Genomic DNA, 26,380 nt, shown 5'->3' on the forward strand with positions numbered 1-26,380 from the left:
GCCACCCAGGGGCCCCTGTTCTTCAATATTTTTATTATGACAGACAGCACTTGCCCTTTAAGAACAAATTAACTGAAATCTATGAGGGAGAATAAAATTCCTGTATTTTATGCAGGTGATTTGCAAAAACTTGTCCTACAAAATCCTATAAAGCTGTCCTATAACACCAGGTTCGGAGACTGAGACCACTTCCTGGTGAAAGTTGTTTTACAATTGTGAGATGCAGAAAACTGGCAGGGCGAGCTTTCCAAAATGCTTCTAGTTTTTCAGTGGGGCTAATATTCAGGAAAGGTGGAGCAAGAGCGTAAAGGTCCTCACCTTGGAATAGAGCTCCTAGATACCGACAAGAGTTTGTCATATTTCACATGACGGTCCTTTCATCTTCCCTTGTGAGTATCCCATAGAAATGCCACTGAATGCCATCAGCTCATAGAACCAGGGACCTGTGATGCAACATATTGAGTTGTTCTTTTCGATTTTTTTTTTTTTTCTCATGCTTGCTAACTAAATAGATGGTCAGCTTCAACTACCACCTGTTAGGTATATGTTCAAATGTAAACAAGTGTTGTTGCATGGAAGTAAAGAACTTCAGAGCTGGAAGGGATCTAGCAATCATCTAGTCTGACCCCCTTGTTTTCAAAGAGAAAACTCAAGCCCAGATTTGATAAGGTTACACAAATCCATGCAGGTAAATGAGTGGTAGAACCAAAATCTGGGATTAGTTATTCCTAGCTAAGAGGTCTTTTCATTCCTCTGCAGGAGCTGTGATATAACTCTTTAGGTTAAATTAGAGAACTGATACAGTTATTTCTTCTCTAAGGTGTTAGTTTTCTGATGATTCCATAATAATTGCTTCTTCTTTAAAAGGTGAAATTTAAAACTGCAATGGATGGTTTTCAGCTTTGCTGTGTAGGGACTTTAGCAGCTACTTTCAGAAGATTACAGATGAGAGGCTGGCCTTTGTTCTCAGTCCTTAATCGTTTTTCTCTTTTGATGGATTTGAACCACAGTAATACAGATGAAATAATAACAATAAAAGTGCCTGGAAATTTAAGAAGGATATTGCAAATATGTCCCATCATGAGGGCTTTGAATTTCACATTCTAAATCACGCACCGAAGTCAAGTATCCTGCTCTGAGTGTGTCCAAACATGCAAATATTTGCTTTCTGAGTAATTTGCCCTAATGACTTTGAAGCATTTTTGAGAAACAGTGGTGACATTGTTCTGCCCTGGCAGAAAGCATATCCCTTGTCAGATGTCCACAGAGATCCTAACAATCTACGGGGGCATGATGAAGGCATGAGTACTACACAGTATTTGCTAACCTTGCCTTCTAATTGGCAAAATGTTCGGTATATAGGTCGTCACATCACCCAAGCTTTCGTGACAAGTCTGTCTGGCAGCCACTCTTAGTTAACCACTAGGAAATAGAAGTAGCAATATTTGTTTTAAAGATTTATTTATTTATTTTTGGGAGAGAGTGTGCACACGAGTGGGGGATGGGGCAGAGGGAGAGAATCTTCAGGCAGATTCCTCACTGAACGCAGAGCCTGATGCAGGGCTAGATCTCACGACCCATGAGATCATGACCTGAGCCAAAACCAAGAGTTGGACGCTCAACTGACTGGACCACCCAGGCGCCCCTAAAACTAGCAATATTTTAACCTCTGAAGCAATGTCCTCTTTTGCAAACTCCTCTCACCCTTTTTTTGATTACGCAGAAAGCAGCATTGGCAAAGTCTGGAGTGATCACGTATGAAGCTGTTCATTGAAAAGTTCTATTTTCACAGCTATGATATCTTCCAAATTGATCATTTCAATCTGTTTGGCCAGCAAATAGGAAATTTTAGCAATCACAGGAGCACCAGCAGTGGATATTTGCCTTTCCTTTGCCCACACTTGTTGAGGCACCAAACTTAGTAGTGAGATTTTGATGCCGCTGGGAGGCATATTTCGGGGCAGCCCTGATGATAAAGAGCATGGGTGTTATTATATTCAGTAAGTAGGACATTTTTTTCTATTAAGGAAAGAATGGGAAGATTTCCCTGGGATAAAGGAAAGAGAGAAGGGTAGGAACCTAATTGCTAGTCATTTAGAAAGAGTATCTTGCAGGGGTTGTCAACATGTTTCTCTTTTGGTTTATGTTCCAGTGTACTTTATAAACATTTTTTTTTCTTTTGAAACAAAGCACTACAAATTCTGTTCTAGGAAAATAAACTCCAAACAATGTTAATATTTTTTCAAAGACTAATCAGAGTGTTTATTGTAAATGTGGAAATGAAAATGAAAGATTGGTCATGCATAAAAATGTTTAAAATTATTAAATCTGTTACTGTTAATGTGCAAAAAGGTCAGTGTAGTGCAGTTAAATATTGGTATTATCAGTCGTGCTCCTATCTGTGGCTGCCTTTTATTCATTTACTTAGCAAACGTTTAAACTACTGTGTATATTTTACATCTATGAGAAGGTCAGTGAGAGACAAGCCATATTCTGTAAAAAGAGCAAATAGCTGATAGTGGTCCCAACTTTATTCGAAAAGATAGAACAAGTTAAGGGACTAACGTAGGTGTAATTAAGACTTTTAGGGGAAAGTGAATTTTAAGATGAGCTTTGAAAGAGACAATGAACAGGGACTGGTGGAGAAAGGGATGCTTAGCTGCTTGGCTGAAGAAGAAGAAAATCGAAGGCATAGTGGTAGAATGGGTAATGTATTAACGAGCCAGAAAGATTCCAGGAAACAATTCATGCTGTTAAAGCACGGCAAAATTATTTATTGAGCACCTAGGGACATCTTTCCCTAAGCTAGAGTGGTTAAATATTCCTTTTACACATGTTAAGTACAGGGATTCGGATCTCAACTCTAGAATGAAGGAATGAGGCCACAGAGAAATTTTAGGATTTGCTTCCAGGTTTTAAATTACATGATTCTATATTAAAAGATTGTTGAATATTAAATTTTTATGTTTTAAAAATAGGCAACTAATTCCAAAAGAGAGAAAAGAAGTGTACCTCTTTTAACAGCTGGTAAAATCTTGGTTTATATTCTGAATAAAATAGTTCATATATATTCAAGAAGAAGCATGTTATAAGACTTTGTCACTGTAAGGCTCTAAGAACCTTAGAGAAGAAGATAGGACATTTTAAAACATCTTTTTGAAAGAGTTTGTAAACACATTATTATACACCAGTGCTTACTTAATTTCTACAACATATTGTTCAAGTAGGTGTAACATTTGGTGAGGAATTACCACATTATGATAAATCATTAGTTTAGTCTATATAAAAATAATTTGAGCAACACAAAAGGTTTTGCTTGGTATATCTCAGCTACCAGTCTGATCCTGTTACTGATATTAACGTTTCATCTTTATGAATACTTTCACCTAAACCTTTAACACTTTTCCGTAGGTTTTTTTTTTTTTTTTAAGTTTTTATGAAATTCCAGTTAATTAACAGACAGGGTAATATTAGTTTCGGGTATACAGTATAGCGATTCAACACTTCCATACAACACCCAGGCTCATCACAACAAGTACCCTCCTTAATCCCCATTAAAACTTTAACATTTAAAATGTTTAAATTATGCTTGTCTTTCACATGAATGGAGAAATTATGCCCCCCATTTTTATCATAATGTTATTGGTTCAGTCAATAAATTAAAAAAAAACTGTTTTAAGATATGTCATCACCTATAGCTGAAAGATAAAAATAATTTCACCAAATACTGTTAGTGCCTCTTAGAAATTGGAAGATAAGGGTAAGAGCTTTACAGTAAATAACATACTCGAGGTTCATAAATTCTGGGATAAAGAGCTATTCAAACAGGATTGGTAAAAAACAAAACAAAACAAAACCGAAAAATATCCCAGCATGGGGCTATAAGAATGAACAATCCAAAAATGCCATTCTTGGATTTGAGTTTGTTAAAGGGTGGAGTGTTTTTGTTTGTTTGTTTGTTTTTGTTTGTTTGGTTGGGCTTTTTTTTGGTTAAGTGTTTTGGATAGCAATATAGCATGGTAGGCTATTTCAAGAATGCTGTTTTTAATTTAAATAAATAATCATAATGACAGGCATTTTTAGTTTTAAAAAATGGCAAGTTGGAAAGGTGAGTTTTATTCTATCAAATGTAATGTGGTTAATTTCTAAATATCTTCCACATCCTGTTTTCCCCAAATGATTGCTTTCAATTCAGTAGATTTCTTTAACATTTAATATAATATATAACTTGGAAGGTGATACAAAATGTAAATCTTTATCCTGCCATTGAGTAGTTTAAAACCTATTTAGAAGATATGAAGAGAGAAAGCAAGTATCAAATGAGGAAGGATAGGACTAACAGCAAAACACTATATATATATATATATATAAAGTTTTAGAGGAAACTTAATGGGGTGAATAAAGTTTAATCAATAACAGTCTATAACAAAGTCTTGATGTTTATCATAATTGGGCTTCATAAAAACCTACTGTGCATTTGCTGTGCTCATCTCAGTGGAAACAACTTCTTTCAAAAATCTATAATATGGTTTCAGAGATGGTATGTATGTTTTTGAAAGCCATTCCGAATTATTTTTTTATAAAGCTGGGGGAAACGTTTTCAAAATATTAAAAATTAAAAAGAATTATAAGTAAATCAAAATGTTTGCTCTACTGCGGTACAATCCTGAATAATGGAAAACTGTAGCTACTTTGTAAAATTCAAGATATCTATACCATTGTAAAATGAGCCATTTTGATGGATGTGTTTCTGATGAAGTTTAAATGCTGAAAGGATGGCCAGTTGTTTTCTGTAAATGATCATGAAAAAGATAATGTATGTCAGCTGAGGAGATGACCCTTGGTTTAAACAATTATGAAAATAATTTCTACCTATTATGCTGGTAAAGTGAGATCATTAACAGATTTGGTGTTCCGTGTGACTAGAAAGACAGAAGGGGAAAAAAATTAAAGGACTCAAAGGCATTTACTAAGTAATGCCAAAATTCTCAATGTAGAGACATTTTACACAGCAGGAACTTAAGTCCATGTGTAGAGCAGGCCGCTCACATGGTGAAAAACAAAACAACACCGCCCCCTCCCCTGCTCTGTCTCAGCTCACCCCCCTCACTCCATTGACATGCATAGCTGGCCTGGTAGGTGTAAAAATAGACTGGCAGAGCCTGAATTGGAAATGGTCACTGAATGCAGCCTGCAGTTGCTGGGGTTTTGAGTTCTCTCTGACACCAGCAAGCCAGCCAGCAGATGGGGAGAACTGGTGAGGGGCGTGTAGGGGAATTGAGCAGAGGAGCCAAGGATCGTCTGGATGCATTGTCCACAGTAGTGCTCCCCTGGGAGCCCTGGACAGAGCACAGAGGGCAAGCACAGGCCCAGTGACAGCAGGAACTGTAGAACTGAGATGGGTAATGCCGCTCTCTGCCCGTCCTGTCATGCGGATAAGAGCGTAAGAGCACAAGGACACATGCAGGAATTGGATAAAACCCCAGACTACTATGGCTGTAACAGCGAGGACACCAGAGAACTTGGGGTGTGGGTAAGTTCTAAGCCACAAACGAGAAGGAGGGGAGGGTGGTGGCCTAAGGATCAACAGTGGACCTCATTGGTCAACCTCCAAGCTTCCTGGAAGGAAGTTGACAGAATAAAACCAATGTGATCAAACTACCCAGCTGCCTCTGGTTCGGTGGCACGCTGTTGTGTTCTCTTCGTGCCACACGGCATCACATGTTCATGCCTCCTGAGTTTGGCTTTAGCTATGAACTGACATTTGGAAATAGACAGTGATGCTGTCTTTTTAATTTGAAATTTTGTGCAAAGCTGAACATATATTTTATTATAGAGTGACTTAGAGCAATATTGCAGATTCCCTTACATTCAGGCTGTCACATTCTTTGGCCTATTTATATATTCACGTATAGTTCATTTTCCATGAGGTCACAGGGCATTTTTTAAGCATATGCTAACTTGGAATCCCAGTTGCAGCCCTATAAAGGCATTTTACTTCCAATATCTGACTAACTTCAGTGAAAGGGCCCTTAAATACCATTTTAATTATGACACTAATATTTTGTGCAGATGCGTAAAACATGAGCAATCAAATGTTTAAGTTGACTTTCAGATTGTAATAATTCATAGTCACGATATGTTCCTTAAAATGGTTTCAAAGGCCTATTGTGATTTTTGGCTGGGAGGGCCAACAATTTCTTTCTTGAAATACTTTGATTTTCAAATTTCCTGGAGAATAAGGTTTATCTTTGATCTGTCAGACCCAGGAATTTGACCTTATTGCAAGTTATTTATTTCAGAGTGAAACCATGAGACTAAGATATGTAGGATTTCTGAGTAAAAGAAACAGAGGGGTTGTACTCATACTCAGGATGTGGCACCTGATATTTCCAGGGGTGAGAAGAACAAGTGGGTGAGGAGTCTGAGGTGCTCTTTGGCTGTTACTGTGATCTGGATGAATCCCATAATTTCCTAGCATTGAAAGTCTGTCAGACCCCAGGGAAACTGAAACAGAAACAGAACTTACCAGTAATGACAACATGCAGAGGCAGGGTTTGCAGTTAGCAGAAGTGAAAAGAAAGTCTGTCAGCGCTGTACTGAAAAAGAGGACAGTGCTTCCGGGATTGGGAATGGAAGTCACCACAGGCAGGAGAATAAACAGAAAGGTGGGGAGGCAGGCAAGTCCCACGGGGGAGGGGAGAACACCTGCCTTAACAACCCCGCAGCTGAGCTTTCTCCTTCTCGGTTATGGGTTAAATTACCCACATCCTCCAGGAGAGTCGCTCCAGATTTCTAAGCGGCCGCTTCTAGTGCAATTTCTGAACTGAGGTGGCAAAAAAAGGTAAACTTTTTTGGTAACTTTTTAGTAACTCGACATGCTTGCTTAGCAACAATGGGTAAATATATTCCCTAAGAAGTAACTGTCTTGTTTAAAAGGTAGTTTCTATGAATATTTTTTTATTAATTTAGAATTTAAACCACTCATTCAAATGTTAGTTAATAATTCCTTCCCTATTTTTAAGTTACGTAAGTGTATTCCGTTTTTTCACCTTTTAAACGTCATTAAGAAAAATGCAATGCATGAAAATAAAAGTGCTTTAAAAATTAAATATAGGTAAACAAGAGCAAGTGACCACATGCTTTTGAGGTCCAAGGGCTGGAATGAGAAATTCACTCAAAACTTCAGAATTCAGAAAACAATTAAACATGCTTTCAAAGAAATAATCACCAGCAATATCATTTTCTCATTAAAATCCTTCTATTTCTATTAATATAGATACTGGTCCTGAAAAATGTGAGTTGATTTAAAAAATAAATCACAATCTGATTTCTCAGAATTAAATAGCATACTTATAATCTGCTGATTATTGAAGAAACTCTTCTGTCAACAATTTTATAAATGGGAGCATGTAATGATTGCTGTGACTTGGAAAGTTATGGTAGAAGTATGGTAGACAAATGCACCTGTTGTCTTCTTTCCCAAGTGATATTCTACTCAGAATTTCTCTACTTTGTGGGGCCACAGTAATAATAACATTAATAATAATTCTTAATACCATGGATGACTTAAGCTAAATACATGGTTCTGTCTAGCTTAAGTTTTCCAAACTTAAGAACTCCATCATCTTTCTTGGCTGTTAAATGGGTACTATAAGACTGAAATCACTCATTCCCTGATCATCTAGATAAATATATTCCTTAGTCAATTTCCATCATTCATGCTTGTCACAATTAATGGTAAACAGTTGTTAAGAGCTTTAGAACTTATTAACATTTATTTTTATAATATTCTTTTTTGGTGAAGGAGGACTGGAACAGAGGCACTTGGAACCTTTTTCATAGAAATAAGCCTAGAAATATTTTAGATAATTTATTGTGTCATTAGGCCAAATATTTCAAATAAATAAATTTTCCAATTTTTTTCATAATCAGGATGAAACATGGAAAAAATATAAATTTGACATACTAAAACTGCTGGGTTTTATGTAAATCAATACTTCATTCTTTTCTGTAAGTCTTACTTAGGATTTTGAATATTCTGACATTTATTTGTATAGATAAATATAGCAATGAAGAATAGATCAGTTATGAGGAATTGGAAGTAAGGAACCAAAAATAATTTCTCCTTGAACAGTGTTATTGTATGTCCATATTTGCAGTTCCACTTAAAAGCTATGGTTTTTTTTTTTATTAAAAAGATAAAGAAAATCAGACCAGAATAATTTCCAGATATATTACATAGCAAACACAGAAATTATACCAAAAAAATAGAAAACTAAATATTATTTTGGCATTATAACTTTTTAAAATTATAGTGAAAAAGATGAGCAGCGAATATGCCACAAATTTTTAAGAATTCTATAACTGGACGAATAATATGTTATTTTCCTAATGTATATAGAAATTAATGTTTAAATTCCAGAGCGTGGGTCAGCTAACTTTTTCTGTAAAGAACTATAGAGAGTGAACATTATAGACATTGTGGGCCACCTGGTCTCTGTGGCAGCGACTTCTCTGGGCTGGTGTAGCGTGAAAGCTGCCAGGGACAATAGGTCAACAAATAGGTCTGGCTATATTCACACAATTACTAAATCTTTCTATTATTATTAAACTGCTAACTTTTCAGTTACTAAATATTAATTTTGTTATTATTTTTTCTCATTTGTAAAGATACAAATTAAAATAATCATGAGTTACCATTCTGTTAACAAAGATATAAAATATAATAATATGAAGTTTTAGAAGATTGTGTTGAAACTGATAGACATTCCTGAGTATGCTGTAAATTTTTCTAATTATTTGAAAAGCAATTTGGAAATACATTTCAAAACTGTAGTTACAATTTCTGGTTTTCACTTTTCTAGTGCAGTGAGGACTCTAGTAGCAGGGAGGTATTTGCATGGAGATAAAGGAGTAGGCAAAACTTCTGGGCAGATTCCTACCCCCATCTGCAGGTATGGGCTGGACTGGACTCCAGTCCATTTGTTGTGAGTATTCCCAATGCTTGTGAGCATCCCTCCTTTTACTCAAACTTTAGGGATGAGAGAATTCTACCTCCAGAGACCTTATTCCAAATCCACTGAGAAAATATCTGCATTCCTAATGAAGATGTTAGGCTCCTGAGCATATGTTAGGGCTTTCTTCTGAAATGTGGTTGCCTCTTAGACCTGAAAGGACTTGAGGATCTGTTATTATCACAGTTAGGTTGTTTTTTTGTTTGTTTGTTTGTTTGTTTTTTTAGTTAGGTTGTTTTGTTTTTCAATTTAAAAATTTTTGTAAATTTGAATATGATTGACACAGAATGTTATGTTAGTTTCAGGTATACAACATAGTGATTCAACTCTGTGTTATGCTATGCTCTCCACAAGGATGCATACCATCTGTCGCCATACAAAGCTGTTACAGTACCATTGACTATATTCCCTATGTTGTACCTTTTATTCCTGTTATTTATTCATTTCACAACTGGAAGCCTGTATCTTTTACTCTCCTTCATTCTACTCTCCTTCACCCACTTTGCTCATCTCCCCATCCCCCTGCCATCTGGCAACCATCAGTTTGTTCTCTGTGTTTATAGCTCTGATTCTGTTTTTCATTTAATCTTTTGTTCTGTTTTTTTAGATTCCACATGTAAGTAACATCATATGGCATTTGTCTTTCTCAGTCTGACTTACTTCACTTAGCATAATACCTTCGAGGTCCAGCTATGTTGTCATCCTTTTTTATGGCTGTGTAATATTCCATTATAGATATGTAAATATCCCATTATATATATATAAAATCATCTTCTTTATCCATTCATCTACCAGTGGACAGTTGGGTTGTTTTCATATCTTGGCTTTTGTAAATAATGCTGTGATAAACATATGAGTACCTATAACTTTTTGAATTAGTGTTTTCATTTTCTTTAGGTATTATTTTTAGTAGCTTTTTTTATAATTGCTGCAAGGAAGATTTCTTCATATAGTTTTGATATTAACTCTAAAAAGAGCCAAGAGTATCATGAAATCTATTCTGACAAAGCATTTCAAAAAAATATGAAATGATATAGAACATGGTTATGTAACTTTTGGATGATTTATTTAAAGATTAATGTTGAAAGAAGGTAAGACATGGCTCTATCCTCTAGGAACTGATTCCTTCATTTTCATTTGAAAGTTCTCCTTGAAATTTGGGGCATATTCGATCACATTTGACTGTCAGAATTTTTAGTGTTTGATTTTTCAAAACCTTACATTCATATCATATCTGTGTGGGCTTATGTGACTATAGTAAAATACTTTTGTGCCTTTCTTTATATTTGCTTATAAGAAGTAAAAATACTAAAATGATCATCTGAAGTGTTATCATTTCAGTGGTGTCTTTGAGCTAATGAATTGTATCTAAAAGCTATGCAAAAGTCAGGTATTTAAACAGTAGAGATTGTGAATTGAAACAATGTTTTTGATGAATTATAAACATTGCTGACATATTATTTTAGGTTTTGAGATTTTTTGGTACTCTTTATCTACCTTAGTTATCAAGGAGTTACAAAAGGGAGCTTTGAAGTATAATCTTATGTCATACCTGATACTCTAACAATTTCTATATTCTGGTTAACAACTCTATTAAATTGTAGTACATGATATGTACTACAAATTAAATTTCTAAGATTGCTAATTTGTCTAAATAAGAATTCTCACTTTATCAAGGATAAGTACGAGAAATTGGATCTGTCCAGGCAGAAATAATGTATTAAAACTAGAGTTGAAGTCTCTTTAGATTCAGTACTTTAGTATTGTATCTTTCTAGGTTGTTGACCTTCTGAAGGAAATTAGAAAGCATCTACTAAGACCTCTAGTAAAACAGAAGTGCACATGGTTAAGCATCTGCCTTCTGCTCAGGTCATGATCCCAGGATCCTGGGAAAGAGCCCCACAACCTGGCTCCCTGCTCAGCAGGGAGTCTGCTTTTCTCTCTCCCTCTGCCCCTCCCCCACTTGTGTGTGCATATGTGTGCTCTCTCTTTCTCTCTCTCAAATTAATAAGTAAAATCTTAAAAAGAAAAAAACACAGAAGTACACAAGAAAATTTGTGATTCTTAACTTTATGGAAATCACTAGTTGTCACATATAGTTTTTTTTTTCTTTTTTTTTTTATTATGTTATGCTAATCACCATACATTGCATCATTAGTTTTTGATGTAGTGTTCCATGATTCATTATTTGCATATAACACCCAGTGCTCCATGCAGAACGTGCCCTCTTTAATACCCATCACCAGGCTAACCCATCCTCCCACCCCCCTCCCCTCTAGAACCCTCAGTTTGTTTTTCAGAGTCCATCATCTCTCATGGTTCATCTCCCCCTCCGATTTCCCCCCCTTCATTCTTCCCCTCCTGCTATCTTCTTCTTCTTCTTCTTTTTTTTTTTTTTAACATACAATGTATTATTTGTTTCAGAGGTACAGATCTGTGATTCAACAGTCTTGCACAATTCACAGTGTTCACCGTAGCACATACCCTCCCCAATGTCTATCACCCAGCCGTCCCATCCCTCCCACCCCCCACCATTCCAGCCACCCTCAGTTTGTTTCCTGAGATTAAGAATTCCTCATATCAGTGAGGTCATATGATACATGTCTTTCTCTGATTGACTTATTTCGCTCAGCTTAATATGCTCCAGTTCTATCAACGTCGTTGCAAATGGCAAGATTTCATTCCTTTTGATGGCTGCATAATATTCCATTGTATATATATACCACATCTTCTTTATCCATTCATCTGTTGATGGACATCTTGGCTCTTTCCACAGTTTGGCTATTGTGGACATTGCTGCTATAAACATCGGGTGCATATACTCCTTCGGATCCCTACATTTGTATCTTTGGGGTAAATACCCAGTAGTGCAATTGCTGGATCGTAGGGTAGCTATATTTTCAACTTTTTGAAGAACCTCCATACTGTTTTCCAGAGTGGCTGCACCAGCCTGCATTCCCATCAACAGTGTGGGAGAGTTCCTCTTTCTCCGCACCCCACCAACATCTGTTGTTTCCTGACTTGTTAATTTTAGCCATTCTGACTGGTGTGAGGTGATAGCTCATTGAAGTTTTGATTTGGATTTCCCTGATGCCGAGCGATGTTGAGCACTTTTTCATGTGTCTGTTGGCCATTTGGATGTCTTCTTTGGAAAAATGTCTGTTCATGTCTTCTGCCCATTTCTTGATTGGATCTCACATATAGTTTTTTTTTCTCCCAGATTTACAAAAGGAAAAGGACAATTTTCAGAAATAAAAGGCATTCAAAAAATTTCTACCAATAAGGTGTATGTTTTACAAACTTGTCCATATATCTATAATACACAATAATTTTTTAAATGGCTTATCATGTTCAGCTTCTTATGCATTCCTACATCAAACATTTTGACCAACTAAATGATTGATGATGACATAAGGGATAAGGCGTATTTGGGTTGTAAAATAAATACACAGAATGAAAGGTCTAGTTAATCCTTTATGTCAGCACCTCCCAAAGTGTGTTCTGTGAACCACTCACATCAGAAGAATCATCTGGGGTGTTTTAAAGTGATGTAGATTGCTGAGCCCCACTCCAGACCTCCAGAATTAGAATCTCTGAGGTGGAAGCCAAGGATATCTATTTAACAAGATTAAGCATGATCTCCAAGTAACCCTTGAGTGCACTAAAGTATGATAATTACTGCTTTATGTTCTAAGAGGTTGATTTTACTGAAGAGACAGGGCTGAATATGTTATCATCAGTGCAAAAGGGTAAAAGAGTATAAAAACCCTTCACATTTTATTAAGATTCTTCTAATCCAGGTTAATTAAACTGATTGCCAAAATTCTATTTAGTGGCAATTATAGAAACCAAGACCACACAGGACACATGGGAATGGAGTCAGCTCTGCTAGCAGATGTTTCACAAACTTGTCCATATATCTATAACACATAATATTTATGAGCTCCTGCAGTTCTTCTGTATGGTTTTAAAAGGAGGAAAGTGCTTGCATTGCACTGCAATGAAATTTTCATGAAAGCACTTAGAGTACATTTAAGCTCCACTTCCAAAAGCTAATAATTACTGTACACCTATATAGAGTCCTTTTATTCATTGTTTAACCTTGTAAACTCCTGTCAGAAATCTAGGCACTGAGGATCTATAAGACATTTTTGTGCAAATGTATCCATTTTTTTTTTTAAATTAAAATTTCATTCCACTGTTGAGCAGCCAGCTTGAACAGCAAGATTGTTCCAAATGATCTGATTCTCTCCTGGAATCAACATCTAGTACAATATCCTGGTTGAATTCCACACTTATGCCAAAAAGTCATGTAGCATATGACAGATGATTAACAAAGTTCTTCTGGTCTCATTAAAATTTCTTAGTACATCAACTAATGTGAAGTGTCAAATATTCATTCCATATATTTTCAACTTTTAAAATTATATATGCATTTCTAAAAGATCTGTAAAATTCAGTATTAAATCAGTCTCTTCCAAGAAAGTAAATAATGAATTTTATTGTCTACGTGCTCTTTCTCTTTCTTTCTGTTATTATATAATATATAAAATACAGACTGAAAATCAATCTTTTCTTTGGTGTTGATTTACATATACTCACCAGTTAATTTTTTTAAGAATTAAGCAATGATCCAGATGGACATGTTAACTTCCATTTCTGTTTAAAATGTGACCCACACAGGGGCACCTGGGTGGTGCAGTTGGTTAAGCGTCCAATTCTTAGTTTTGGCTCAGGTCTTGATCTTGGGAACATGGGATCAAGCTCCATGTCAGACTCTGCACTCAGTGTGGAATCTGCTAAAGTTTCTCTCTCCCTCTCCCTCTGTCCTCCCCACCGCCCCCTATAGCCCCACACATGTTCACTCATGCACGCTCTCTCTCTTTCAGATAAATAAATCTTGGGGCACCTGGGTGGCTCAGTCGTTAAGCATCTGCCTTTGGGTCCTGGGATCGAGCCCTGCATCAGGCTCCCTACTCAGCGGGAAGCCTGCTTCTCCCTCTCCCACTCTCCCTGCTTGTGTTCCTTCTCTCACTGTGTCTCTGTCAAATAAATAAAATCTTAAAAAAATAAATAAAATGTGACCCCTATGGTTATACCTATGTGTCAGAGTCTAGCCATAGGCATTGTCAGCCAAGTTACTGATCCTGGGTTTCTTTGTTGCCCATCTCTAACCTCTTGGTCCAGCATTGGGAATAGATCTATTCTACTCAGAATCAAAAGTTGACTTAGATGTGGAAAATAACAGTAGAATAAATAAATAAATGAATAAATAAAAGAAATGTAGGAATATGGGGGGATTCTATATTAATTATTAATAATAATAGCTACCATTTATTTAGCTTCTATTATTTGCTGGGTTCTGTAATGGTGCTCTGCATACCATTGACAGAACATAAATGTCATGTACTCCCAATGATGGCTTTGTGAGCCCAGTATTAAAATTACCTTTAATTGAGTGTTTGCTACCTCAATACACTCTCCTTAGGGATTTCATATATAGTACCTTATTTATCCACATAACTATGCATTTTATAGACTGGAAAACTGAGGCTTGAGTTCATTAATTTGCTCAGGGTCAGACATCTCATGGTGAGTGGTGAAGGATTGAAAAGCAGATCTAAGCTCACTATGTTACGCTGGTTTTTCAAGGAGAGAAAAGTGTTAAAAAGGAGACGTTAGAGGAAGTTAAAAGTGGGTTGAAAGATATTGAACAATTGGAAAAAATTGCCCACTTGGAAAATTTCAAGTAAGATTGTAACTTATGCTTAATACCAAAATAAATTTCAGGTAATTAAAAGTTAAAAGGAAAAAAAAAGTAATTTTTTAAAGCTAGAAAAAAATGAAGAGAAGTATTTCACTGATTTCAGGGTTAGAAAGCATAAAAGCAATGGAATAAAAATCTAAAAGTGAGGCTTATACTTTTTAATTTATAAAATTTAAAACTTCGGAAAGTCAAAAGATATATTAAAGAAATAACAAACTCAGAAGAACTTGCAACAAATATGACAAGATGTTAACTTGTCCATATAAAGTTTTTAAAAGTAAAAAAGACATTTAGAACTCTGAAAGGACCAAAAATGTGGACAAGTCAAAGAAGACAAAAAATGTAATAGGCAATAAGTGTATAATTAAGTTTTCAAATTCTTTGAAAATAGAAAAGATAAATCAAAACCGTAATGATACACACATCAGTTGAGCAAAGCAACTTTGAGCATGTTGTGTTGAGAGAGGCCCTTCCACAAATAGGTATATCTTTTGATTCAGTGTCTCTCAAGGACAGTTGTACAATATGACAATATGTACCAAGAATCTACGTCTTTGAAATGATTATTCTACCTTTAGGAATTTAAACAATGGACATAATCAAAACAGGCACAAAGACTTACATAAAAACTTTTTACCATAGCTTTCTTGACAATAATGAAAGTCAAAGGTACTAGTTGTACAAATGATTAAGAGAAGCTAAAAACAATTATAATCTACCTATAAACTATTGTATGAGATTTAGAATATCTTTCAAAACTTTTGAACGATGTAGGCAATACTTACTTGGTAATGTTATAAAAGTAGAAGATAGGGTATAACTATCTCGACTTTGTAAAAACATTATCTATACACACATCTATAGTGTATATGTAGAAACATTCTAGAAGAAAATACATCAAAATATGCACTGTTATGTTTGAATAATGGGATTATGGCTGCTGGCTGATTTTTTTTTTTATTTATTTTTCAAATGTTCTAACTATGAGAATATGTATTTTATATTGATCCCCTTACTTTGTTTAAGGGAAGGGAGATTATAAGAACAAAAAAGGAAATAAAGAACGTAGAAAGTTATATGATTTTAGACAAATACTTTTATGGGACATATATTTATTTTTAGGTTTTTTAACAAATTATTATTTTATTTAATATCCTACTGTTAGTTTTTCAGTTAATTTGGAGGAACCAACTTTTTATAGGTACATTTTTGCTACTTAATTTTTACTGGGAAAATAAGATTTACCATTAACCTTTCTTATAGGTGTAATCAACATTTAAACAGCAGGTGTGGTGATTAATTAAGAACAGCTGAGAGAGGTTTCATCCCTCTTGGAAGCAGTCCAGGTTTAAATCCCACTCAGGGAAATGTGTCAGTATGAGCTAGGAAAAGTCTGCATGCTGCTTTAAAAACAGGGGAACAAATGTCGTCTTTGAAGCTTACCATGCTGCGGAGCTTGAAAAAGCTTTTCCTTTGGATGGTAATGGTGATCACTGTGGTAGAGACATTGCTCTGGATCACTCGTCAAATAGAATACGCGGTAATATTTTGAAAAAGTATACCCTTGTCCTTAAAAATCACAACTCTTGGGTTAGCAATGTTAAAGAAATCTTGGTATTCTAGAGGTGTCAGCGCCTTATGGTTCAAACTTTTGGCCCTGCCCTTAGCACAAGACAGGGAACTGAGCAGCTAGAGAGATCAGGATGTGATCTCTGGGCTAGGAATGTGGCTGCAGTAACTTTCTTCCAAAACAGAAAGCAACAGATAATCCTATAAGTCAGGCAACAGTGAAAACCGTGGTTGGGGGGGTGGCGGCTAGGGAGACGGTAACGCTTGGTGGTTATGATTATGGCCTCCGGCGTGAGACTGGGGACGAGTCTCAGCTCTGGCATGTATTACCAAAAGTCCATGGGCAACTGACTTAACCTTCACTAAGCCTCAGTTTCCTTATTTGGGTGGTTTATGAGGATTATATGAGAATATAATGTGCTTGGCATACAGTATAATTAACCATTAATATGATTGTGGAAAGCATGAGAAAGAAATACAAAAAGTACAAAATAGTGCTCATTCCTGTAAGGGGTTTGCAGTCTGGTTGAGTAGCAGAGTGCATGCACACAAAAGCAAACTGCATGTTGTAGTGTCCGTCACAAGTGGACAATTTAGAAGAAGCAAGTCCAGGTGGCATGTAGAATCTTAGCATGGTGTATGGCAGTCCCTAATCTGTAAGAAAATATTCATAAATTTCAATAAAGGAATCACTAAACTTACATAGATACACGTGAATCATGTAAAAACGATGAAGAATTGACTTGCTTGCTCACAATGCTTTTTGACAATTATCTTAAAACAAAAAACAGTGGGAAAAAAGTCAAAGCATGTATAATCAATTCTCTTACTTGAAAGATCTAGGCTTACTTGAAGATCAGGCTAGATCTTTGTAGTAATTACTTCATATCGTAAGTGCTAAATTAAGGGTTACAATTATGAGAAGATGTTGTCAGTAGAGGGAACTCAATTACTAAAATGCCCCACAATTCTTATATGTAGGAAAAATGAACCAAATAGAACTGGAGCTTCTCCAGCTATAGAGGATTGTATCCTGTAGTGTTGCCACAGGATTTGAATATATACCCAAGTTCTCATCATGCTTCACATTATGTGCTGGGTTCCTCTTTCAAATGTTGCTAATCAGAAATGGCCCAATGTAAACATCTTTTAAATGAAATTCTCAGTAGCTCTTATTTTCACAAGTGTTGTCCTTTAATTAGGGAGACAAAAGTAGCCTGCCACTTGGTTCTTGGTCAAGGCCCAATAATGAGGTATCTGTGGTGTTGATATTTATGAAGAGTTTTGCCATTTCAACTAAGTTAATTTTGTTGGATGAACAGGATCTTTTTGGCTAAGGTTAACTACTGCTTTGCACAAAAAGTTCTAATGCTATCTTTTTATATGTCCAAAAGTAACCTCATTCTCCTTTAGAAATTTTCTAAGTTTAATTTTTGAGCAATTAAAGCTAGAATAACTTATATTTATCTTACCTGTTGTCAGCTTTGTATAAGCTTTGTATACACAATAACGCTCTTACCAAGGTCTCATTATCAACATAATTATCTTTATTGACTAATATATTTTAGGCATTGAACTAGTCTTTGGAAATTCTAAGAATTATAAGACATGGTTCCTGCCTTCAAGTAAAATTATAGTTTTGTTCTGAAAATGGGATATACGATTCTCTCTCCATACACACATACCACACACACTCACACACGACACACACATGACAGTTTAATATTATGTGTTATACCACAGGTAGATATTTATGTAAGAATGTAGAGGTGGAATTAAATATGTAGATTTCCTATGACCAAAATGAAGTATATTTTATATGTATAATAATTCTAAGAGAAAACAGCTTCTCTTCTCTGTAGCTTGGTCAGAATAATTCCAACAAACCAATGATCTCTTTTTTATTTAGAAAGTTAATTAGTCTTACAGTAACTACCGAGGTTTTTGAAAGATGTTACTGTATGTTGTTATGCATTCAGAAATACTGAGTAGTCAGGGCGCCTGGGTGGCTCAGTTGGTTAAGCGACTGCCTTCAGCTCAGGTCATGATCCTGGAGTCCCGGGATCGAGTCCCACATCTGGCTCCCTGCTCGGCAGGGAGTCTGCTTCTCCCTCTGACCCTTCTGACCCTCCTCCCTCTCATGCTCTCTGTCTCTCATTCTCTCTCTCTCAAATAAATAAATAAAAAATCTTAAAAAAAAAAAAGAAATACTGAGTAGTCAGCAGTTCTCTTCTTTGGATAATTTAGACAATGATAAAAGCTTATGTATTGCTTTATATAAAGTCTTTTCTTTTTCCCCAAAGAAGAATAAAATCATAGTTTCTCCTTTCTAAAAAGACAGAATACTAATCGTTCTATGTAGTTAGTAACATTAAGATAGTGGTTCCTTTTCTATTTAATTTCTTTGCTAATGTCATCGTTGTCAGAGTCAGAGAATGTTGAGCTCCAGAGCCTATGCAATCAAGTCTATTGTCATGACTTCAACTGAAAGACCACAATGATACAGACGGAGGCCATCCTTACTCATTACTCTTCCTTCATTTACCCTTAGGAAGAGTTAGGCGTTATTTGGTTTTATTGTGGCTCTGATAGAATTATAAAGGAAACCTCAAAGAAATTGAATCTTAGGGAATGAGTTTTGGATAAATTGATATAACAAGTATACATTTTGGTATTCAATATTTGAATAGTTTTGTTGGTATTGACCAATGCTGCTTCCTGCCCCTCTTTGGTCAAGTTAACTTTGTTGAACTTCTTCCTTTATTTCGTCTCATTTTCACAAATATTTATCGAGCTACTCTTTGTTGGGCACTGTGCTGTGTAAGTCATGGGCTCCCTCTACCCTGGAGGGCCGGGCTAGTTAGGGAAATAGGTAAACAGGTAAGCTGGGGGCCCTGGTGAATGACTGAATGCTCAGGGTGTTTTGGGACCCCAGAGTGAACCTTAAGGGAAGAGGGTAGGTTGAGAAGATGTTCTAAAGAAGCTATCCCAAGCCTCTGGGAAATAGACCCACAGGGTCCACTTAATATAAATTCTTGTAAAGTCAAATAATAAAAAACAACTTGTAGAGAATTCTTTGTCTCTCATTAAACCTGGCTTAGGCCTGATTCTTCTTTTAAAAGGGTCTTGAGCATCTGAACCAAAGCTTAGTTCTATCAGATGAGTTAACACAGCTTTTGTTTTTAGTTATGTTTAAATTAGGAGTTTCCTTTTCAAAATTCTGTTTAGAGTTATACCAACAAATCAAGAATTTGTTTTGAAAGCTGCTTCAGAAGAAGTGCAGATATTCTTTGAAATTCAGTAATAACTAGAGGAGTTTTTATTGACTGATTTCCAACAGGGGGATTTTGTAGTATAAGCTGAAATGTTTAGAAAAAAAAAAAAGAGTGGTGCAAGCTACAAATACTTGATTTGTTAATCTTTTTTCCACTGCCATGTGTTATGTATTGTAATTAACCAAACACATTCCTTTTTAAAGCCAGTTTTCCATCCTATGTTTTACGTTTCAGTGTAAAATTACATAAGCTCTATACCTTGCATAGAGTTAGACTTGAATAGCTCAAACCATTCTTGACAATTGCAGTTCATAGCATGGGGGTAAATTTAGAAAGTTACAGCAGGTCACATCCATTGAGGATAAAGCAATACCTCAACTGTATCCCAGTCTTATGGGGAAATGTCAGCTGCATGATACCAGTATTCTGAGCTCTTTAGAAAGCTCCTGTACAGAATTCTATTTTAGGCTCACTGATATATAGATATAGCTAGATAGATATAGATATAGATATGTATCTATGTGTATATCTGTATCTGTACATATATATGTATCTATGTGTGTATATACTGCTGTATACATATATATTGCAATTTCTATTTTATTAGCACTTCCTGGCATTTCATGCAAAATGTTGATAGGCCAATACTGTTTGCTTCCTGAGGCAATACAAAAGGGCTTCCCTAGTCACAGGAGTTTTATGGACAGAGAAATGGTAAGGAGTGAAGCAAAATCCAGTATCACTACAAAAAACCTGGGCCATCTCCCAGAAGTTACACTATGGCCTAGTTCTTTAGTTCACACTCTCCTGGACTTTTTTTTTTTTTTTAAGTCTTTATTTTTAAATAATCTCTGCCCAACATGGGGCTAGAACTCACAACCCTGAGATCACGAGTCACATATTCTTCTGACTGAGCCAGCCAGGTGCCCCTCTCCTGGACTTTTTAGTCTTGCATTTTCAACATACTACTATGTAGTGATAGCACTTCAAATTTAATCAGTCCCAAACCTAACTATTGTATTCTCTCCAATTTTAGGGTATTCTATCCCCCCAAATTCCTGTTCTTGATTGGAAGTGTCACTGATTACCTGCCAAAGCTAGATGTCTCCAGGTTTTCCTTAATTTCTTCTCTTCTATAAACCCGCAAATTCAATGTCCCCAGATTTTATAGCTTCTGTTCCCTAGATGACAAACTGTGTCTTGTTCACATTGCTGTCCCCAATGGCATTGCTCATCAGGATTATTGCAATAGTATTCCAGCTTGTCTCGCAGACTCCGTTCTCTTCCCCTCTAACGCATCCTCCATATGTTGCCAGAGTGACTATTTTATTTTTTAAATTTTTATTGTTATGTTAATCACCATACATTACATCATTAGTTTTTTATATAGTGTTCCATGATTCATTGTTTGGGTATAACACCCAGTGCTCCATGCAGAATGTGCCCTCTTTAATACCCATCACCAGGCTAACCCATCCTCCCACCCCCCTCCCCTCTAGAACCCTGTTTGTTTTTCAGAGTCCACCATCTCTCATGGTTCGTCTCCCCCTCCGATTTCCCCCTTCATTCTTCCCCTCCTGCTATCTTCTTCTTTTTTTTTTTTTTCTTAACATATATTGCATTATTTGTTTCAGAGGTACAGATCTGTGATTCAACAGCAGAGTGACTATTTTAAAACAACATTCTGATCCTGGCTTTTTTTCCCCCCCCCCGAAAGGTGACAGTCTTCTTATTATGGCATACAAGAAGAACATTCATGGTCTGGGCATTGCCTGACTTTTAGAATTTTACTTCTTTCTTGTTTTCACAATGTTCTTTGTAATTCACATGCACTGAATTACTTAGAGTTCTTCACATACTATGTTCTTTTATGCTACTATGACCTTGCACATGCTAGTTCCCGTGCCTGCTGTGTTTCCCACCTGACTCATCACCAGGAACTTCATCAAACACTATATTGCTCTTCCTATTCTATGTCTAAAAATGTTTGTGAGCAAATATATTTGTTTGTACTATGTTCGTAAACAAAACCGAACATTTATTGCTTGGACTACTCCTGCCTCTAAATTGATCTCCCTGGATCCGCTTTTGCCCACTTCTACCTTATGGACTGTACTGCAGCTAAAATGACTCTTTTAAAATCTTTTGAGAGGATGGATCATATTTTTTCTACATTCAATCCCTTACATCTAACACAGTGCCTGGTACACAGTAGGTGCTTCAAAATATTTGTCTGATTCTTGACTACATAATTTATTGTTAAGGACTGATTAAACTATTTTAATCATTTATTTTCAAAATAACTTGTGGTCTGACTAATTGTTTACACCTTTTTTAAACTGATGCTATGATTTTTCCAGTGTATACACATTTAGGTAGGTACAGCCGTAGACCCTGCTGTTATTTAATCAAGGCCATTTAGTGAGTCTAACTTAGAAGTGAGTCCCTTTGGGCGCCTGGGTGGCTCAGTTAGTTGGGCGTCTGCCTTCGGCTCAGGTCATGATCTCAGGGTCCTGGGATCGAGTCCTGCATTGGGCTCCATGCTCAGCGGGGAGCCTGCTTCTCCCTCTCCCTCTGCCACTCTCCCTGCTTGTGCTCTCTCTCTTTCTCTCTGTCAAATAAATAAACAAAATCTTTTTAAAAAGTGATTTCCTCCTTAAACAGTGCATATATTACAAGTTCTGTAGTTTTTTTAAAAAGGATTTACTTGAGAGCGAGAGAGAGAGTGCACACGTGAGCGCAAGTGGGGGGAGGGAGCAGAGGGAGAGAGAGAATTCCAAGCAGACTCCTGGCTGAGTGCTGAGCCTGACATGGGGCTCAATCCCACGACCCTGAGATCATGACCTGAGCTGAAATCAAGAGTCAGCCGTTTCACTGACTGAGCCACCCAGGTGACCCACAAATTCTTTAGTTTTTTAAAAATTTCATTTAAAAAAGTTTGTTGACATTCTGCTGTCTACCACTGAACCAGCATGATGGGAGCCAGGAAATGGATGTAAAAATGATTGTATATATTACATTTAGCATAATGCTGACTTATTCAAATTGTAATTTTGCCTTCTAAAGTTCATTGTTGGCACTCAGTGTCCACGTAGATCATCACAAACATGTAAAAGAGGCTGAAGGCATGCCCTTTCGGGACCCACATACTTTAGAGATTGGGGCGAATAAACAGCTTCTCAAAAATTATATGCACATAGAAAGATGGGCCCTTGCCAACTTACAGATGACAATGAACTTAATGACAGCTTAATGAAAGGGACTAGAGACACACAAATTATTTCTAATAAACAACATAATTATCATGCTGAAATTCCTGACACCCAGTAATTAGAAAGATTTTTCAAAAAGAAAAAAAAAATTCCAAGGGTGGCACACTAGAATTCTTGGGTCTATTATTCCTAGAAAATAAATATATTATCTTGAGACAAGGAATTATATTAGAAAGTAATGAATTCAAAAATCTGTGTTAATATCGTGGGACTTACGTACTCAAAAAAAAAAAAGGAAAATAAAGAATTTGAGTTGAGTAACTGATGCATTTGCTCTAACTTGGTCTTTTAAAAAAAACAGTATAAACAAGTTCAGAACTGCATTTAAATAAGTAGAGTCAGGTTGTCACAGTGTGGGGTTGTTAAGCTGTAATTAAGCGATCTCCCTAGAAAAAATCAATCTGACCGGCACTTACAGATGTACTCTAGACTGTTGTAAAAAAAAAAAAAAAAAGCCCTTCTGTGTTTCCATGTACTTCTTAATGGGGCTGCACGAAAATCAACTGTGTAAGGACATATATCATGACAGGAAAAAAAATGCAAGTTCTTTTAAGATAGTGGTTATATTATAGAATAAGCTGTTCTGCAGCTTTCATTGCAAGAATGTACTTTTTTTTTTTTCCCCAATCCTGAATAATTCAATGCTCAAGAAGCCATCTAGTTTTTAGTATGTGCCATCCGTGGGGGTGCGGTCAGCAACTCATCTGTGCTGTGTCACGAGGCTGCTTCTGTTTGAGTGATGTCTGCTTCAGAGCAGATGGGCTGAAGAATAATCAGACAAATGGGGATAAAAATGCAGTGCCGACCTCAAAAGGGCAATAGTAAATTAACACTGTAGGATGCCTGGATGCTAAAACATTGATGAAAGATACTTTCACTTGGTTGGGTTTGTTTTTTCATATCCTGACAGTTCTAAGAGCCTTCAAGGGAGACTAAAACCTAATTCAGGTCCATTTATCCTGATCCTTAAGTATAGCAGTGGGATGAACTCTAAAATATCTCCCCCCCACCAAAGGTCCTGTAAAATTTGAACATGCTGATTAGTCAGGGAATGAAAAAGAGTTTTGTGTAGAGAAGATTCCTTAAAGAGTTCAATATTGTTACCCAATCATATCAAAAGCTTTCTTTTTTCTCCTGACCTAAATGTTATTACAGTTGGTTATTATTCATTTATAAATCCTACCCTTTTTATGACCAGTGACGGTCCAAAAGGAAATTCCTTTGGAAATTTGTGAACATTGCATAAAAGCTTGATAAACTCTTCTGTGTTTTGGCCCATATTCATTTGGGGCATATTGAGTTTAATGTTGACAGAACATTTTTACAGAGATGTCCAGCTAGTTGGAAATTAGAAAAGAGATTTGGTCTGGGATACAAGTTATTTAATTTTTTTCATTATTTTACACACAATTAATACCAGTTGGAGAACCCTGAGCAATAACAGAGAACTGTTAAGGACTCGATTGTATGTGGATGTAGTATGCATTATTCAACTTCTACTGTGGATCTCTAAGTTTTCATTATTTTTATTGTTGGCATGTTAAATGCAGATTTCCATGTTACTTTAGCTATTGAAAATATTAGGGAATACTATGGAGAACCTATAATATTTGGTATAGGATTTATGGACTATGTTGCTTACCTTTGCATCGTCAACATCTTGAATGGAAAAAACTAAGCAGGACTCTTCCAATATACCAGTTCAAACAGTATAGTATTAACTTTTGTTCAATAGTTTATTAACTAATAAATAAGGTTCTTACTTGCCTGAGGCAGTGGTGGCTGAAATCTGTCCGTGTAAATGACACCTCCCAAAGAGTATCTTATTCCTTGAAAAAATCTGCAGCATTCAGTGGCAACGCTCTTCAATTTAAGTCTTTAAAATGAATCTCAAGTTACTTAATCTGACATCTGAACTACAGCTACAGCAAAATGTTTTCCCCACTATTCCGATTTTCTTAGTAGAGATTTTTAATGTTGCGAAATCTACAAACTTACCATTTTCCCATTTAAACTCAGAAAAATTGACATGTTGTATTTAGTGATGGACCTTCTGAGTTCTGTAGGCGTTTCAGAGTCATAGGCAGAACATATGCTAGCATGCAAGTAATCAGAGCCTGTGGATTTTTTGCCTAGTGAGAAGTTATTTAAATTCACCATAAAGTTCAATAGGAAAGCGAGAATTATAAGCAGTCAAGAATGTTTCCACCTATCAGGGGCGCCTGGATGGCTCAGTTGGTTAAGTGTCCAACTCTTGATTTCGGCTCAGGTCATGATTTTGGTATCCTGGGATCAAGCCCCGGGTCTGGCTCCCCACCCAGTGGGGAATCTGCTTGTCTCCCTCACCCTCTGACCACACCACTCCCCGCTTATGCTCATGTGTGCGCTCTCTCACTCTCTCAAATAAGTAAGTAAAATTTTTTTTAAAAGAATGTTTCCACCTATCTTTGTAAAAGTTCCCATTTTAAAATGTGAAAGTGTTGATGTGTCTCATTACAATGAGCATCTTAATAATGAGCCTGGATATAGAAACATTTTCTGAAGCCAAACTAATGTCAACAAAACAAAGTCATTTTTCAAGTCAGACTTCTGTGTCATGAAATACTAACTGGGGAATTCATATTCCTCTGTTCAATAATCCTTTTAAAAATAGACATATAAAAGAACTTTTGAAAAGTTCAAAATCATGTAGGGAATTTGAAGTATAAAATAGTTATCAAGTGTACATCTCAAATGTCTTTTCTGGCTTAGAGTTATGGATTCTACTATTTAGGATTTTTGTGTTCTTGTGTAGTAATTCTAATTCATTGAGGAAGGACATCATCATATTATTAATATTTTGGTTCAGTTTTCAGAAAAGTGAGTCTCACAGAAAAGTGAGTATACAGAAATTTTTTTAAGGTATAAAATTGTCTGTGGCAAGTTACTTCACTTATGTTTATTCCAGAAGATTTAACTACTGAGATCTCTGAACCAGATCTGGTCTTCGATTTGTAGTTAGCATTTTGAAGACCGGGAGAGTACTATTTGTATGATATGTACAAAGGATAAGAAAAGTGGAATAACTTTCACTAATGCTAAAGAAGAATATAATCAATGTATGATCAAAGAGTATCATTAGGTTTTTATAATTGCAAAGCTCAGTAGATGTCAGAACAACTAATAAAAAGATGCTCTAAAATTTGACTCAGGAAACCTTTTGAGTTAAAGAACAAAATTGTGGATATTTAGTACTCTGCATTGTTTTTTAGACCGAGTAGTACCTTAAATATATTTTCATTAAAAGCCTTGCATAATACGAACATTCTGCATTAGAAAAATTGTCTCCACCCTGAGAAAAAAGATACTGTTTTGAATACTAATGTTTTCATCTATTTAGTCTTCAGTGATTTTGTTACCATTATGTAAGTTAAAAACAACTTCGTTTTCAGTGTCACCATCTTTTTTTAAGTAAACATTTCATTTAATTATAACATACAT

General features: G+C 36.0%; 1 protein-coding gene across 8 annotated transcripts in view; it reads left to right on the forward strand.

The window, feature by feature from the left end:
• ANK2 (ankyrin 2) overlaps positions 1-26,380 on the forward strand; it is a 322,635-nt gene that overhangs the window by 95,014 nt on the left and 201,241 nt on the right. For 7 of the 8 annotated variants that reach the window (XM_035030300.1, XM_035030302.1, XM_035030305.1 and 4 more), the window contains exon 1: positions 4,405-5,533. The exons of the other annotated variant lie outside the window; for it this stretch is intronic. In XM_035030300.1, the coding sequence (XP_034886191.1) occupies positions 5,399-5,533 (135 nt within the window). In that variant the 5' untranslated portion in view covers positions 4,405-5,398. Of the gene's footprint in view, positions 1-4,404; positions 5,534-26,380 lie in introns of those variants that run through there. 8 annotated transcript variants of the gene reach the window in all.

Source organism: Mirounga leonina, unplaced genomic scaffold (genome assembly GCF_011800145.1).
Source record: "Mirounga leonina isolate KUSES-001 unplaced genomic scaffold, KU_Mleo_1.0 Mir_357, whole genome shotgun sequence".
NCBI lineage: Eukaryota > Metazoa > Chordata > Mammalia > Carnivora > Phocidae > Mirounga > Mirounga leonina.